This window comes from Catharus ustulatus, chromosome 9, assembly GCF_009819885.2.
Source record: "Catharus ustulatus isolate bCatUst1 chromosome 9, bCatUst1.pri.v2, whole genome shotgun sequence".
NCBI lineage: Eukaryota > Metazoa > Chordata > Aves > Passeriformes > Turdidae > Catharus > Catharus ustulatus.
The window spans coordinates 3,050,577-3,067,023 of record NC_046229.1 but is presented as its reverse complement, the minus strand read 5'-3'; the positions used below and the strand labels follow the sequence as shown (position 1 = coordinate 3,067,023).

General features: G+C 43.5%; 1 protein-coding gene across 23 annotated transcripts in view; it reads right to left on the bottom strand.

The window, feature by feature from the left end:
- DOCK7 (dedicator of cytokinesis 7) overlaps positions 1-16,447 on the bottom strand; it is a 93,803-nt gene that overhangs the window by 32,909 nt on the left and 44,447 nt on the right. For 11 of the 23 annotated variants that reach the window (XR_006163025.1, XR_006163027.1, XR_006163026.1 and 8 more), the window contains exons 15-24: positions 11,379-11,496; positions 10,618-10,688; positions 9,769-9,907; positions 9,491-9,592; positions 9,167-9,253; positions 8,311-8,542; positions 6,866-7,030; positions 5,037-5,206; positions 1,395-1,499; positions 152-241 (exon numbers count right to left, since the gene is read on the bottom strand). Coding sequence is in view for 19 of the 23 variants with exons in the window: in XM_033067643.1 (XP_032923534.1) it covers positions 152-241; positions 1,395-1,499; positions 5,037-5,206; positions 6,866-7,030; positions 8,311-8,542; positions 9,167-9,253; positions 9,491-9,592; positions 9,769-9,907; positions 10,618-10,688; positions 11,379-11,496 (1,279 nt within the window). In the remaining 4 variants the exon portion in view is untranslated. The remainder of the gene's footprint in view (positions 1-151; positions 242-1,394; positions 1,500-5,036; positions 5,207-6,865; positions 7,031-8,310; positions 8,543-9,166; positions 9,254-9,490; positions 9,593-9,768; positions 9,908-10,617; positions 10,689-11,378; positions 11,497-16,447) is intronic. The other 12 variants (XM_033067645.1, XM_033067650.1, XM_033067651.1 and 9 more) reach the window with 5 other exon arrangements.

Genomic DNA, 16,447 nt, shown 5'->3' with positions numbered 1-16,447 from the left:
TCAGAGGTGTTAAGCACCAGCAGTTCCTAATGACCTCGGAAAGGGGAAAAAAAAAAAATCAGGCTATAAATAAAAGAATAAATTGCATCATGTTTTCAGAATGACTTGACCTCCCTGCCCCACAATATCAATTGTCTCCACTGAAATCTACCTTTTTGGTTGGTAATCGTCCTGTTAATGTTTGTAAGAAACTTGACGTCTCAGTGTGCGAAGACATACGATTACAACTTCGATCCGTAGCCTACGGAGTGGAGATGAATGAATGATGACAGGACATTAAAGTTTGCCGTGGATGGGTTTTGCAGCTCAAGGACAACGAAAGTTTACAAAAAATACTCTTCCAACTGTAAGGTTTTTATAGGTTTTTAAGCATTCTCAAACTCTTAGCCATTTACAGATTGGGTCTAAACAAAACGACAGGAATTTTGATTGGTTTCAAGACAGACAGGTTATTTAAAGAATTGCATGTTCTGATGCACAAAGACAATGCTGCAAAGCATGAAACTTTTCCATTGTTGCATTTTATCAACATGCACAGGGAATACCTGGAATTTCAGCCCATACCTCTCAATCTACCAGAGGCCAAGAGTGGGGGGATGTACCCACCCAGGGGCAAAGAGAAAATCACTCAAGTTCTGCTTCTGATGGAAATAATTTGCCATGAGAGCAAGTAAACTTGGACTAGGTATTTTGGGAAGGCTGACAAACTGGGAAGGAGGAGGAGTTGAGAGGTACGTTCAAGGCAACCATGCAGTGGAGAGCAGCAGGCAAAGGGGGCTAAATAAATAAATAAATTCTTCCTGACTGAAGCTGCTGTAAAGTTTTCATACTTTGCAACACAGAACAATGCAACTGGCCCTGGCAAATCACTGCCTCCAGCACTCAAATTGACAAGCTTTAAGAGAGAATTTCATATGTGGCAATCAATTTGGGTTCACAATATTCCACTCAAACAAGTCATGAAGGATTACTGGACAATGAGTACTAAATGCTTGATGAGAATGGCAAAATGGTTCACGACATCAAAAGGAATGGCAAACATGGACAAAACTATGAAGCTGTGATTAATGTTCCCACTTAGAAATGTGCTCCACCTGAAGCTGAAATTAGCATGAGAGAAAGAGAAAAAAAAAGAAAACAAAAGCAGTCACAGCATTTACATTTCACAGACCAGCAACCACTGAAATGAAAGGAGGGGACACGTTCACAAGATCGGAGGTTTTTCATGCAGTGTGGTGGGGAAGAAGATGAGAATTTATAAAATCAAACTGAAAAGTTTTCAAATAAACAATTATGAAAAAAAAAAAAAGAAACCACCAAAACTGGAATATGCACTGAAAGGAAGATATTCTACAGAGAAACACCAGGGAAAACAAAGGCAGAAAAACCTCTACCGAAGACACCACCTGTGTTGATTCTGCACTTGGGCTGGGGTTGGATCCCCATGGGGCTGCTTTTGGACCACCAGTGTTTACCCAGGAATTGGAGCGGTCCAAGCCCTGGGCATGTAATAGAAAGCAGTTGGGAAAGGAAAGAAATATTACACTTTGCAAGCCATACAGTAGTCAAAGTTCAGTCCTACAAGCAATCAAAGTGGGCACACTGCAAACACACCAGCACTTTGAACTGTTGGCAGCCTGAGTTCTCAGGTGCCTGTTGAGACTTTGAGTCCAGAGGATTATTTTATATCTCACACACATACAGAACATTAATCCTGGTCTGGCCTGGCCTGTCTGGAATTCTTGACATTCAAAAACTCTCCTCCTCCTGAAAAATCCCACTTGTCCTTTGCTCAGTTTAAACCCATTCCCATGGAGAGATTTACACTGTGATAGATGTGAGATGTGCTGGGATGTGAGGATGCTCTCTGAGGTTTCCAGCACCTTCAGAGTTCCTAAATTCCACAATTCTTACAGGAATGGTGAGTAACAGAAGAGGCTGACTGTCAACCCTCTCAGGGTTCCCTGCCTAAGGAATAAAAGTCCAGCACTGCTGGCAGAATAACTCTGTGGTCAGGATTTCACATGGACACTTGGGCATTTCCTCTGGGCACTGTGGCAAGGGGAGGAAAGAGAATGTACCTCTTCTGGAACTAACCTGTTCTGCCAAACAAAACATTTGAAAAATCACCCTGCTTTTCTAAGCTCAGTCTAGCCTGTACTCCAAATTCTACTGCAGTGGATCATTTTGGCAAAATTACTGTGGATCCCTCCTCTCCCTGCTCTCTCCTCCTTGAAACACTCAGAAAGAAGGAAAAATTTAACCTTGTGCTGTCACCCAGGCTGCCCCCAAATCAGGAACACTCAGGGAGATGGAATGGATTTTCCTGGGTCCCAGGAAGCAGCTCTGACAGACACAATTCCTTATAAAATACCACACACTGATTTTGACAACCCTCATCTGAGTGAGAGCTTCCATCCTCATTTCTGTGCCAATTTAGGGCTTTTTCCCAATATATAAAGCAAAGGTGCAGCCCATTTCATCCCTGTGATCAGCATCAGCTGCAAAGTCCAGCAAGCCAAACCATCTATTTCCCTCAGCAAACTAAAATCCACCTCAAGGTTGAACCTGGCGTGAGAGCTGTAACCTGGGATTCAAACCATTAATCCACTGAGCTCCTCGAGGCAGAGCTCAGCAGTGCTGTAATTTTGCTTAAGATGTCCAATAAAAAAAATACTGAACACATAAGGAGAGTGTTTTAATCTCAATTACTTTTTGGCAGGAATAAATCAAAGCCCTGTGCTCTGCTCAGCCCCATAAACATGCTTTATTTTGCTCGCAGTGATTTAAAGTTGAAAGGGCTTTGCAGAATGCTGAACTAAGCTCTTGTTTTGTAAAATCAGGTCTAATTTTGAAAATGCCTTTATCCCCCTCACATTTCTCTCTCAGAGTTTCCTTTTCTTGTCACTCTGATTCTGAGAATAACAATTAAACACATGCTGTGTTTACAGATGCAAAAGTAATTTGGTAAAAATCTGGAAGAGAAGGATTCCTTCCTCTTCAGAAAATAAAAGTGTACAAGAGCTTCTTATTGCTTGGCAGAGTCACTCCAAAGTTCCCAAAGCTGTTGTTAAATTCTGTGCTGCCCCTGGGGCTCAGCCTGCAGCTGGGTCTGTGCAGGAACATAACCCACATCTGTGAAAATCCACTGGCAGAGCAATGAAACTCCACAACGTCTTCTGGGTTTTTCCCAGCACATTGCCAGCATTTCAGGATCCCTTTAAAATGTCTTTTTAGACATTTAATAAATTTTCTTTAGTAGGGAATAAAATTTACATGGCTTCAATTCACAAATGATGGCAAAACAAGTGACAGACGTAAGATCTGTGACAATAAACAGAAATCTTCTAAATCCTGTAGAGTTTTCAAAATTAAGTAAGAGGGTGATAAGGGAGACTTTAAGCACTTATACCACACCTCTAGATACCTGACATTAGAATAAAAAGTAACACAAGACTGGACTTTGAAGACTCCCCTCAAACAACAAAAAATCCTACAATTTGAGCTGTTTTAAAGCAGAAAACTTCCTGTGATAAGGAACTTGCACTTCAAATTAGAATCTATCTGGGAATATTCCTTAAGCCATTACTTGGACAAACAATAGGGATTTTTGTGCCTTTTTACTCATGTCAGCATTTCAGGAAGTGTATTTTCTTTTGTCTATTAAGAAACAGAAATAATTATACTCAACCAAAAGTCTGTTTAGCCAGACTGAGGTTAATTCCTGATGCTCACGAAAGTTTTCCCTCAACAATTATCCACAGAATAGGTTTTCCTTTCAAGCCTGGAGTGCACCTCTGGAAGAAAACCTCTCTTCATTTTGTATTGTGACATTATTCACCAAGCCAGCACACGTTAAACCTCTGATAGCCTGGGTAAATTCCATATGCACATCAGTGCCTGTGGCATTTCACAAAAGGTCAGGCTTGTTTAATTAGCAAGATACTGAAGTGGTCTTTAAAATATTTCAAGACTTCTAAATCCAGACTTTGATGTAAGAAATAATCATTTGCCTACCCACAATTCTTCAGCCTTTTATTTGGTCAGCAAATGATGCTGTTATTAATTTAAAATTGGTAACCTCTCCCTCAAACTGTGTTTGTCTTATAAAACCCAGCACCAGCCATGTCAAGCCTGTCTGGTCAGGGTGCTGGCTTTGGAAACAACCCTGCTCCCTAAACTTCCAAAGGAATTTAACAGCTCCCTGAAAGGGCTCAGGAATTCACCTCTGCTGGAAGAGTGAAAGGTCATGGTGGGAAAGAGCCTCACCCTGGTGAAGTGATCACAGTCTGAAGAATAAAAAAAATAAAAGAGAGAACCCCAAAGAAGCTCAGGCACCCTTCTCAAGGGAGACAACTGCCAACACTGCTTCATCCTGGCTCATCCCACCTGTTTTAGGCACAAAATGAAGGGCTCAGACTGGGACTGTGATGGTTCTGTGTAGTCAGGAGTCAGCAGGAGGAGCTGGATTTACTGATCCCTCAAGAGCCAGAGCAGAACCACGCTGGATGCTCTGCATCCCCACTGGAATGTCACTGTGTGGTGTCAGTCCCCTTGTGGCTCAGCTGGCCAGGCTGTGCCTCTCACCAACCATCCCAAACCCTCTCTGGGCCACACAGGCAGCAGAAATTATTCTGCTGTGTGCAGGACACCTGCTCTGGACATGAGGAGTAGAGAAATCTGAGCAGTTGAATGCAGAGGAGGGAGTTTGGGGTTGGGAGGGAAAAGTGGGGTAAGAGGGAGACACAACAGAGCTGGGCACAGGATTCAGCTGCTGGCCATGCAAAAAGTGAGGGGGAGACAAATCCAGAAGGACTCCTGCCCTCAGAAGCAGCACTCCAGGATGGCTCCAACACATCAGAACCATTTCCAAGGAGCGGTGTTCCTGTGGTGCCGACAACACCTACTGGGGAAGGGCTGAGGGGCTGGAACAACCCCACGCCCTTCCCTGGTACTGAGGAAGGAATGGGAGGTGCTGGGGCTCTGAGGGGTCCCTGGCAGGACACACAGACACACAGACAGACAGACAGACGTACCTTGGCGCCGATGATGGAGCGCACCTCGTCGTCGGGCGAGGTGGGGGTGCCGGAGATGTCGGGGTTGCTGTTGCTGAGGCTGCGCGAGCGGTTCAGGTTGAGGCTGGCGGGGCGCACGGCCGACCGGGCCATGGTGGCGTAGTGCACGGAGCCACCCAGGCCGCCGGGACCTGCGGGGACATCGGCTCAGCCTGGTCATCCTTTATCACACAGAGACTCTCAGCACAGCCAGGCCTGTCCATTCAGTCTGGCCATTGCTCACCCAGACCCCCTCAGCACAGCCAGGCCTGGCTGGTCAGTCCGGCCATCCCTCACACAGAGACCCTCAGCACAATCAGGCCTGGCTGGTCAGTCCGGCCATCCCTCACCCAGAGACCCTCAGCGCGGCCAGGCCTGGCTGGTCAGTCTGGCCATCCCTCACCCAGAGACTCTCAGCACAGCCAGGCCTGTCCACTCAGTTTGGCCACCTTTTATCACTCAGGCACCCTCAACACAGTCAGGCCTGGCTGGTCACTCTGACCATCCCTCACCCAGAGACCCTCAGGACACCCAGCCCTGCCTGGTCACTCTGGTCATCCCTCACCCAGCGACTCTCAGCACAGCCAGGCCTGGCTGGTCAGTCTGGCCATCCCTCACCCAGAGACCCTCAGCATGGCCAGGCCTGTCCACTCAGTCTGGCCATCTTTTATCACCTAGATCCTCTCAGGACAACCAGGCCTGTCCACTTAGTCTGGCCATCCCTCACCCAGAGACGCTCAGCACAGTCAGGCCTGTCCACTCAGTCTGGCCATCCTTTGGTTTGGCCATCCTAGGTCCCCACCTAGACCCCCTGTTTGCTTAGTCCAGCCATCCTTTATCAGCCAGACTCCCTCAGGACACCCAGCCATCCCTGGTCACTCTGGCCATCCTTTATCACCCAGACCCCCTCAGGACATGTTGCCCCACCCAGACCTGCCCTGCCCGGCTCTCCAGCACAGGAATAAAAATCTGTTTTATGCTTTGGGAAGCAGGAGGCTCCCTGTGGGATTGTCTTCACTAACAGGATGGTTTCCAGATCTCGCACTCAGAACCCACCAGAGGTGGGCACAGTTTTAGGTGCAAAACCTTCCCCACACCTCTCAGAGCTTTCCCACTCTGTGCATGAACAATTCCTTCCAAATGTTTTCCATGGCTGTCACTCACACCATCTTTTTCCCATCCCTTGCTCTCAGCAGGGATGGGATTATTTTTTTTCCCTCCTGTAACTAGACATGTGTTTTCTAGTATTTTACACTCCTGCTTTAAATATATAATGTCCATATTTTATATGCATACATAAAAATAAAAACATGTTTTTTAGATATATATATATACATTAAAAGATGTAAAATACTATATAAATAATAAATTCAATGAATTTAGGCTCTGTTTCTGAAATCAGCCCAACTTTGGTCAGCAATTGCTTGGTAACAAGAGCAAGTCTTTGTTTAATTGATGGATATCTATTCTATCCAGCCAGTGTTTCAACTTCTGGATTAAAGCACAAAAGTTCTTGTAAAGGAGACTGGGAAACATGACAGACCAGGAGTGCATAACACTTGTCTCATGGAAAAAACCCTAAAGCCAAGTTTTTTGCTGTAATTCATGATCCTTCAGCAGTGTTAGTTACTCAAAATTATCAAATAATTAAATCTCTGACACAACTAACAGTAATTAAACTCATCTTTTAATGGCTACACTGGCAAATTAATAAGAGGGAGCTCAGTTGGAGCTCAGGAGCACCTGCCAGCAAGTGGTTTCTGCCTTCTTTTAAAACAAACTTGAAATAAAATAGAAAATAAAAGAGCTACCTGGTGATGGTGAGTTGGGATAGGTGTTGGGGAGGCGAAAAACATAATAAATATAGGAAGCAAGAAGGCTGTTCCTGCCATGCTGGTCCTGGTTCCCATCCAAGTTCTTGTGAAGTCTGTTTATGATCGATGCCATCGCTTCAAAAGATGCCTGGCCCAGGTTAACTGTGAGCAAAAAGTGAGAGTTTGGTTTAGACTGCAGGAGAAATCCTAAATGTGCCATTCACCCACCTCCTATAGGGTGTTTGGTGGAGTTTCCTAGAGCCTAGCAAGCATTTCTCATCCCAGACTGAGCCTGGTGTTTGAACCATGTGTAACCAGCCTGAGAGCAGGACAGCTGTTCCAGTGATCAACTTTTATTAATAATAAATTTAATTAATTCAGGCTCCATTTTCTGGAACCAGCCCAACTTTGGTCATCAACTGCAATGGTAACAAGATCAAGTCTTTGTTTAATTGATGGATAATACCCTTTGGATATTTATCATGCTTTTCTTAATTAATTATTTCCTCTATTTAAGCCTTAGCCAAAATACAAACTGTATGAAAAGAACAATTTCATTTTGTTTAGAGAAAAAAGCTGTTCTGAAAATGAACACAAAAATCTACACACAGACTGAAGCAGATATTCTGAAGGAATTAAGGATAATGAAGGCAGTAGCTAGAGAATGAAAATCTCATTTTAAATAAATCCAGTCACTAATGTCCATAATATTCCATACAAACCAACTAAGAACACTGAAAGAAAGAACATTAAAATATAAAATAAAAATGCAGGTAAATTCTTTCCCAGAAAGATTAAATAAATAAATAATTGATATAGTTAAGAAAATATTTTTACAAGTATTTTTAAAGCAGTCTTAGATCCTTATATCCCACCATGTCCAAACTCAGGTTTCCTACAAAAACAAAATCAGGACAACCTGCTATTTAAAATACTAAGGATCTAATCCTGACTTAAACTGGAGATTTTTTTGTACTGCCAGATCTTAGCCCTTCACAGGGAGCAAAAGGGATTATTTAGGTAGTATCAGATCCACAACAGGAACATGCAGCATCTTTAATTTCCTACTTTACCACTTCCAGATTTTCCAAGGTGATTAACAAGGTTGAAATCCCAACTTTCTGTCAGGATGGAGACACCTAAACAAGCTCCAGTGCTAAAAACATGCTGAGCACCCAGGAAAATCAGGCTCTTTTCTGGTGGCTCAATTTGGACACCAAATTCCCAGTCCTTAGAAGCTTTCTATTAAATATTAAATATTGCTCCTGTGTATATCACCCCAGATCTGGATGCCAGCATGTTTTATTTGGGAGACACTTGGTATATTAGTGGCACTAAAATAAAGCATAAAAATGGACTTTTTTACTTCAACATAAATATGATAAAATTGGAAGTGTCAAACTTTCAGCTATGTAATTCTCTATAAAACTTAAATAAAATACCTATTTGGCCTGCAATGACAGGAGGTCTTACTACCAGAAGGATCAGTTTGTCAAGCAGGAGATGAAGAAATCGCACTACCGGCTCCAGTTGAGAGGAATTTAAAGCTGAAATGCTGCTCTTCAGTTCATTTTCCAAGTTGTTTTCCATAATTCTCATGTCTCCTATTCGCACAGGGAACATGTGCTCATCCAGAGCATGGACAAGTGCAAAGAACTTGTCGAGGTAAGGGTCCTACAACAAGCAAAAAAACAACAATCAGCAAGAACCTCCAAAATATCTTCATTTTCTATGGATTTGTGTCTCATGGGTGGGTTCTCATCCTCATTTTTCTATCTAGCCATTTAATCTCACAAAATTAGCATAAATCTAACATCTTTGAGAGATCTATTTAATATCTATATTTATTTAATCTATATTTCTAGTTTTAAAGTTATCAAGGCAAAACTATAGGACCCACAGACTTTGTATTCTTAGAAAAACCAGACAAAAATGCACTAAAATCACATTACTATTTACAGCACAAATAACACAAACCCCATCAAAATGACAGAGTGGGAACTAATAAAACAAAAGCTGAAATGATTAAACAAAATGATTGTCATCTTTATTTTCAGATCAAAGACAGAGGGAAAATACAGGGAGAAATGAAAGAGGAGGAGGGGAAAGGGAAGAACAAGAAAACAAGAACAAGAAAACAAGAACAAGAAAACATGAAAACATGAAAACACCATTTGCCTGGCTGTGTTAAAGCTGAAAATGAGATTGGAATTTCACTACAAGGGGTTGTTACACCCTTCACAGCATCAGCTCTGACAGTGTTTCATTTTTATTCCAGTGACTGCTCTTGACACGTACCTGAGTGTGCAGGGATGACACAGCAACAACTTCCACATTGAAAACCCCTTTGTGGTTATCCACCCACTTCATCCCAGGGAGGGGAACCTGCAGGTTGAGGGAAGAATGAGAGAGGATGTGCCAGAGATTAAATTACATTTTAATTTGTTTTCATTTATTTTGGTCACATCACACACACAGAGCCACACACAAACACTAAAATTCTGTCCAAATTGAATGGTACTTAAGAAATAAATAAATGCACATATATATATGTACACACACATGCTCTCATTTTTTCTCGTGTGTATTCTGCTGGTTTTCAGCAGGCAGAACTCAGCTCACCTCTGGAGAAAGCACTGAATAAGCCTGTGGTGGCTTTTCCAAGGACACAGGAAGACAGAACTGACCTGTCTTTAACCGGCCATTCTGAAGCATGGGGATCCACTGGCAAGAGAAGGAAACAACAAAAATACACATTTCTTAATTAATTTCTTTGAATTTTTGCCAATTTCTCAAGCTTTCCAATGGGACATGAGCTCACAGGGATGCTGAACAAAGAGCCAGCAAATGCATTTGGATGAATCCTGTGCTGAAAAATGTAAGGATGGAGAGACACTCACGGTGTAGCCAACTGGAGTCTCCAAGGGGGTGTTTTGTTTTTGCTGGCAACTGACGTGGTAGAAAGTAAAAAGCAGGTGGTGGTGGTCTGTCAAAGTGGCTGGAAGCTTGATCTTGATTTCCTCGTGAAAATCAGGAGATCTGTGCAGAGAGCAGAGCCTCAGAGTCACCCACAGTGGTTTGCTACCCTGTGCTCGAGACTGAACCCCTTGAGTTGCAGGATCTGCAGGGAAGGGAGTGTATGGGCTATCCCAAGGGACTGAAGTTCACTTTCTGATCACCAAGGACTGGAAAAACTTCTAATCCACAAAAAAAAAATGGGCAGCAGCCTCCTCCTCACACAGGCACTCTGAACCACATGAGCAATAAACTCTTGTCTCAATGTGGACACTGCCACAACCCCAACCTGCAGGACAGGAACCTTTCCTGGAACATCTGTCCCTGGCACAGCTGCAAAAAAGCCAGGAAAATATTCCTGCTGGATTCAGCACTCCTCACCCCAGTTGCTATGGAATTATTTTCAAGATCAAGTAGTTCCAATTTGTAGCTAACGTCTAAAAGACTCCAAGGAAACAACAGGGGCACCTGCTACCACGAGTTTGGAACATAAATCTTCATGACTACTGACTGGAGTTGTACTTGGAGCATCTGCTGAGCTGGGCTACGTGCTCAGGATCACACAAAGCTGATTTGTACCACAGCAAACAAAGACTCTGTCTCCCAGTTGTCACAAAACTCTGAGGACAGCATCAACTGGCACTGGAGTCACTGTGAGTGCTGTCCAGACACTAATTGTTAAATAATTAACACCAGACAGTGGTGAGGAACTGCACTTCCACACTGTGCTTTACCTGTTGTGATACACCACAGCTGTGTACGCTTCTTTAGAAAACTCAGGACAGCTGGATTTGCCAAAGATGACCTGCAAAAAGAGACAAAAACCACAGGAATCCCTCTATAAAACTGTGCCAAGAATTTGTTCCATAATCCTGCAGGGACATTTAGAGCTCCATTTATTGTGCACCTGTACAGTTACACCTGCTTGTTCCCTGCCCCTTCACTTACAGGCAGCACTTCACTCAGTCTCTGAAAAGGCACAGTTTTAACACCTCCAGGCACATGGACACAGACATGGAACTGATGGATGGAAGCCCTGCACAGATCCTCTCTGAGTGGGAATCACTGCTGGCCCTGAACAAAGCTGTCACCTTTAATTCTTCTGTCATGGAAGCAAAGTTTCTATTCCCACCACAAGCAGTGTCTGCTCCAACCACAGAATCCCATCTCAGGAATGAGACAGGGACACCTCCCACTATCCCAGGTTGCTCCCAGCCCTATCCAACCCAGCCTTGGACACTTCCAGGGATGGAGAATCCCTCTGGGCAACCTCTGCCAGGGCCTCACCACCCTCATAACCAACAATCTCCTGTTAAAATTCCAGCTGCTCCACTGCTACTGTGCAAACTCCACACAAACGCACTCTCTGCTCTGAAATACAATTCTCTTTTCCTCTGAACTTGTTTTTTTTGAGATGCATTTCAGTGTACACAGGGGTTTCCTGACTGCAAGGAGTGCTCTGCCCTTCCCAGGGAGCACAGAGCTGTCCCCTCACCGGCATGGCATTGCTGGGATCCTCTCCATACATGAACTGCACTTTCACTGTGATGTTCCTGGCAGATCCCTGGCGGTTGGCGAAGTTAAGGCTCTGTGGGTACACATAAAGGAGATTCCTGCAAGAGAAAAGGCAGTAGGTGATGAGAGGGGTCACACCTTCATTAATGCTGTCATTTAAACCTCTGTGGAAAAGCTCAAAGTGAAGGGTTTGACATTTTCCATTCTCTCAGATGCAATGCACAGCCAGACAAACAATTTGTCTTTGGTAATGACCCCTTATTTCAGACATCAAAAGACATCATTTTTAAACTCTCACCATATTTTGAAACAGTTCTTGTTTGGAAGGGTACTTGAAAAATCCATCTAAAATTTCCCAGTGGTTCTACAGTCTGATAAGTTCAAGTGGAAAGAAAACATACGAATACAAAAGTTTTATTTACTTCCACTTCATATACTTTATTTACTTAACAAGAGCAGCTGGTTTCTGTTAAACACCTTCCTTCTTATGGTCTGTCCTTTTTTTTTTTTTCTTTTCTTTTTTAAATCTCCTGACATCAGGATGACTTCAGGCTACATTTCTCCTCTGGATTAAACTAAATGGATACGTGTAGCTTCAGGTAATGACAACACTCCCAGGTATCTAAAGAACAGTTTCAAAGTCTGAGGTAATAAAGTGCTCATCACATCCACAGGGAATGTGGCAGGACGTAATGGGAGGAAATTGCAGCACAGGAGATTTAGGTGAGGCACAAGGGAAAATGTTCTGGCTGTAAGGAGAGTTAAAGCAGTAGAACAAATTGCCTTGGAGGGTGTGAAACTTTCATTTTCTGGTGGTTTCTCGGGACAGGGGAGGCAGACACTCTCCAGATGGGTTTACAAACAACCTCAACCTTTGCTGGGCAGGGGACACAATCTGGAAACCCCTTCCAGTCCCATCTCTCCAAGTCTGAGATTACTTTAACAGCCATGAGAGATGCAAAATTCTGTAGTATTTTCTGTCCTCTGAGCCCTGCTGGGCCCTTGCCAACAAGGTGAAAGTTGGATTCACACTTCATCAGCAAAACTGTCCACGGCAAACCCCCACCTGTCCTTTGTGCAAGTGATTTAGACCTACACAAAGTTCCTTGATGTTCTTATAAAGAACAAAAAAAAATCAACATCCCCCACAGACCTTTCAACCTCAACACTCAGTTATTCAAAGGAAATAAACATTCTTTTGCTGCTAAACAAATGTCTGTGTATGAATTGTTAGACATCTTTAAAAACCCAGCCTGGAACTCCCCAATCCATCTCCCACACAGTCCAGCCCAGCACACCAGCATCATCCTGCCTGGCCAGCCTGGCTCCTGCAGCTCCAGCCAGGGGATCCAAGGGGGATGAGTGATTACATGGAAGCTCACTGGGGGCTCCAAGTGCTGCCTGCAGCTCCCAGGGATGGAGGATTGGCACACTGCATTCTGCCCAAACACTGCAGAACCAACCCCTGACACCCCTGGCTTGTGAGGCAAGAGGAAAGAGAGGTTCCCTTCCCTCTGGGAACTATTCTGTGGGTCTGAACACAATTTGTAAGCAGTTTCCAACTGTTCCTTGTCCCAGAGAGACAACAGATGCCAGATGGGCTCAGGGAAGTGCAGTGAGGAGCACAGCAGGACATTTAAGGCACAATAAAGCAGCTGCTGTCGAGTGCTGGCAGCAGGAGGTTGATGACAAAAAGACTCTTTTTTGGATTCTCAGGAGAGCAGTCACTCAGGGAAGGTACCTGGTGTCTTTTAGATGCCAGGAGTTTCCAAAACACCTGCACTGGTGGGACACACTCCTGGAGCAGCAGCTGCAAAGGGAGGCTGCCCTTGGCTGCCTGAAATGGCAACCAGTGACAATATTTTGGCCAATGAATCCCGCCCAAGGACTTGGTTCTGATGGCAATCCCATCTGCTCCCCAAACAGCCCCATCCACACAGACCCAGCTAATGCTGATCCTAAGGAATTCCCTAAGAGCAGTCCAGCCCCAGGGATATTTGGGGCAGCCTTATGAACCAGGCTCTGCTTCACCCCTGCAGGCAGAGGAATAAGCTTAGCAGGCAAGTGGGAATTTCTTCCCTCTCAAGTCCTTCATGCTGAATTAAGTTTCTGAATCCCATCCCCACTGGTCACTTTGCCAAATCAACTCTCTCCTACTATTTCAGAGAGGGCCAGGGCCATTTTTGTGACTCTCCTAAATTACTTTGCTCTGCCATGAATACATTTGCTGCTTGATGTTCTTTTTAAAATGAAAATGGATATGAAAATTTACTCTAAAATGTACCTTGCTCATAAAACTTTTATTAAGTATTATTAGTGCTTAAGAGAAGGATTTAAGGTATTTGTGAAGCCAGGCTACAGGATCCCTATATTAAAGGCAGGATTGATTTGTGCTGAGGAAAGGGACAGGTTGTTCCCCTCTTCACTGGTTTTCAAGCCCTCATTAAGGGCATTTCACTGGGAAGAAGCTCTTGGTGCTTATGGGATTTCAGATGCACAGACCCCACAGGAACAGGGGAAAGGGGGATGCTCCCCCTGTTCTGGCAGCCTCTCTATTATAGGCATCTTTCCTTTGTGGAAAATTTACATGGAAAGAGAGGAAAAAATGCCCAGCTTGCAAATTAGAACGTGACCCCGAATGGAAAAATCCTGCTTTACCTTACCACAGAATCCCAGACTGGTTTGGGTTGGAAGGGATGTAAAGATCACCTCCTTTCACCTCCTGCCATGTCCAGGAACACGTTCCACAGTCCCAGATTCCCGTAAACCCTGTCCAAACTGGCCTTGGACACTTCCTGGGATGGGGCAGCTACAGCTCCTCTGGACAAACTGTGCCACCACCCACACAGACATGAATTTATTCCCAATATCTAATCTAATCTAAACCTACTCTCAGGTTAGAACCATCACCCCTTGTCCTGTCATTCCAGGCCATTGTCCCAAGGCCCTGTCCAGCTCTCCTGGAGCCCCTTTAGGCACTGGAAGATCTAATTTCTCTCCAGAGCCTTCTCTTCTCCATCCCCTCTACCCTACATAACTAAAAAGCTCACATCTTTCTGTCTAAACAATTACAGGAGCCATGGAAAGGGACTGATGGCTGAAAAAGTGACAGGAACATCATAAATGTCTTGATTTCTATCAATAAAAGTTTCAGGCAGGAGCTTTAACCCAAGGGTTTGTGTTTGGAGCTGTTATTAAAATGCTACGCCAAATACGTGCAAAGCTTATCCTATTATCTCAAACAGTTCTCAGAAGTATTTTTACTTTCATAAAATAAATTGCTAAAGTGCAAAGGCTTCCCAAGCCATGGAAATAATGGCACCAGGCACTCCTCTAAATATTTATGTAAAATCATTGCAGCCATTTTGCAAAATCCTTCACAAAGGTATTAAAACATTAAGAGCTGCTCCTAACTCTTAGAGGGAATTTCTAACTATTATGAAAATCTCCCTTTTCAGTAAAACCCAGAGACCTTTTTCTTTGCTTTATTCCTACTATAAAAATCATTTAAAGCCCATATAATCAGGGTCACCCAGGTGCATGAAAGATCTTCAGGATCATGTTTGTTATATACATCTTTTCCTGACTGGGCTGACACCTCTCAAAGGCAGAATTCCCTCTGAAGGTTTCCACAGCTCTTGAATTTTATGGTTTATTCATGCTGGCAGCTTTTCTCCTCTCTGCTTTCCTGTGTCCCACTTTTCTTCTGGAAAAGTGACTCTTCTCTGTTGGGACAACTAGGGGTGTTCTGGAGTGAGTTTAGCACTGCCTCATTTCACTGCCCTTGGCATGAATATGGAAATGTGCTTGGCAGCTAATTAGTGCTTTATTAATATTTGGCTTTTGGCTGCCTTTTCCCTTTGGAAAACAAACCTTTTCCATAGGTAGTGTCATGTCTCAGCAGGACATGGGACTAAAGTTATAGAAACCTGGTGAAATGCCTGATCCCTAGCTGCTTGGTCACTGCTATTTCTTGAGTAACTCCCCATATTTTTCTAAAGACTAAGCCAAGAAGAAAGATTTTTGAGGGGTGGTGGGGTTAGGAAGAACTCAAAATAAACCAGAAAGATTTTTTGCATGAAACAGTTAAAAAAGAAAATGGTTCATCTGAAACCACATAAAACCAAAGCCACATAAGTACTGTGAAGTGGATTGAAGAATGTCTATATATTTGCGTTGGGTTGGGTTTTTTCCAAATTTTACAACCAGTTCTTCAAGTTTTGCAGCCCAAAATCCCTGTCAGATGCCAGAGAACAATTCAGAATTATTTTTTTAAGGAATCCCTATTATGCCCAGAGCTGGGCCTGATGATCTCCCTGCTTCTGCTGTTTTCCCATACTTCAGGTACTCCAGGAACTCTGATCCCAATCAAACTGGCACAAAATATTCCCCAGCAATTAATCTGAGATCTAAAATACTTTCACAGTATTTAACTGTGAATGGGAAGATTACCTGTATATTATCAACCCCTGAGAACACAAAAAGTTCAACATACAAGGTAAAAATTTCATTTTTTAAACCTTTTTTCTGTGGATGCTTCAGACCATATGTGCACATGTACATGAACAACACAACAAGGAGTCTATGGGAAGAACTCCTAAACATACAAGAATTTAGCAAAAACCTGAAAACTCTCCAAAGTACATTATGCAATGCTTGATATTGATCTCTTGGATTGCTATGAATGAGTCCAGGAAGAGAAATACCTTTCACACACACTGCAATACTACCCAAAAAAACCCCATGTTTCCCTGCAGAGACCCACTGCAGAACTGGGAATTTATTTCAGAGCACTTCCAGCCCTTCTTTATGCAGTGTGAATCTTAAACAGCAAAAAGAATGGTAAGGGGAGAAATGCAAGCAAGGTATTATTTATCTCACCCACCTCTGGAAAGCAGCTCTTAAAAAATAAGTTTTATGTGGTGTAAATTACTGCACAAACCTTAACACAGCAGGATCACATCCAGGCAATCTCTGGACCTAATTCCCTCTTTCTCACTTAATCTGGGCTCGATGACAAGTAAATCCACTGCAGCACAATGAGTTACA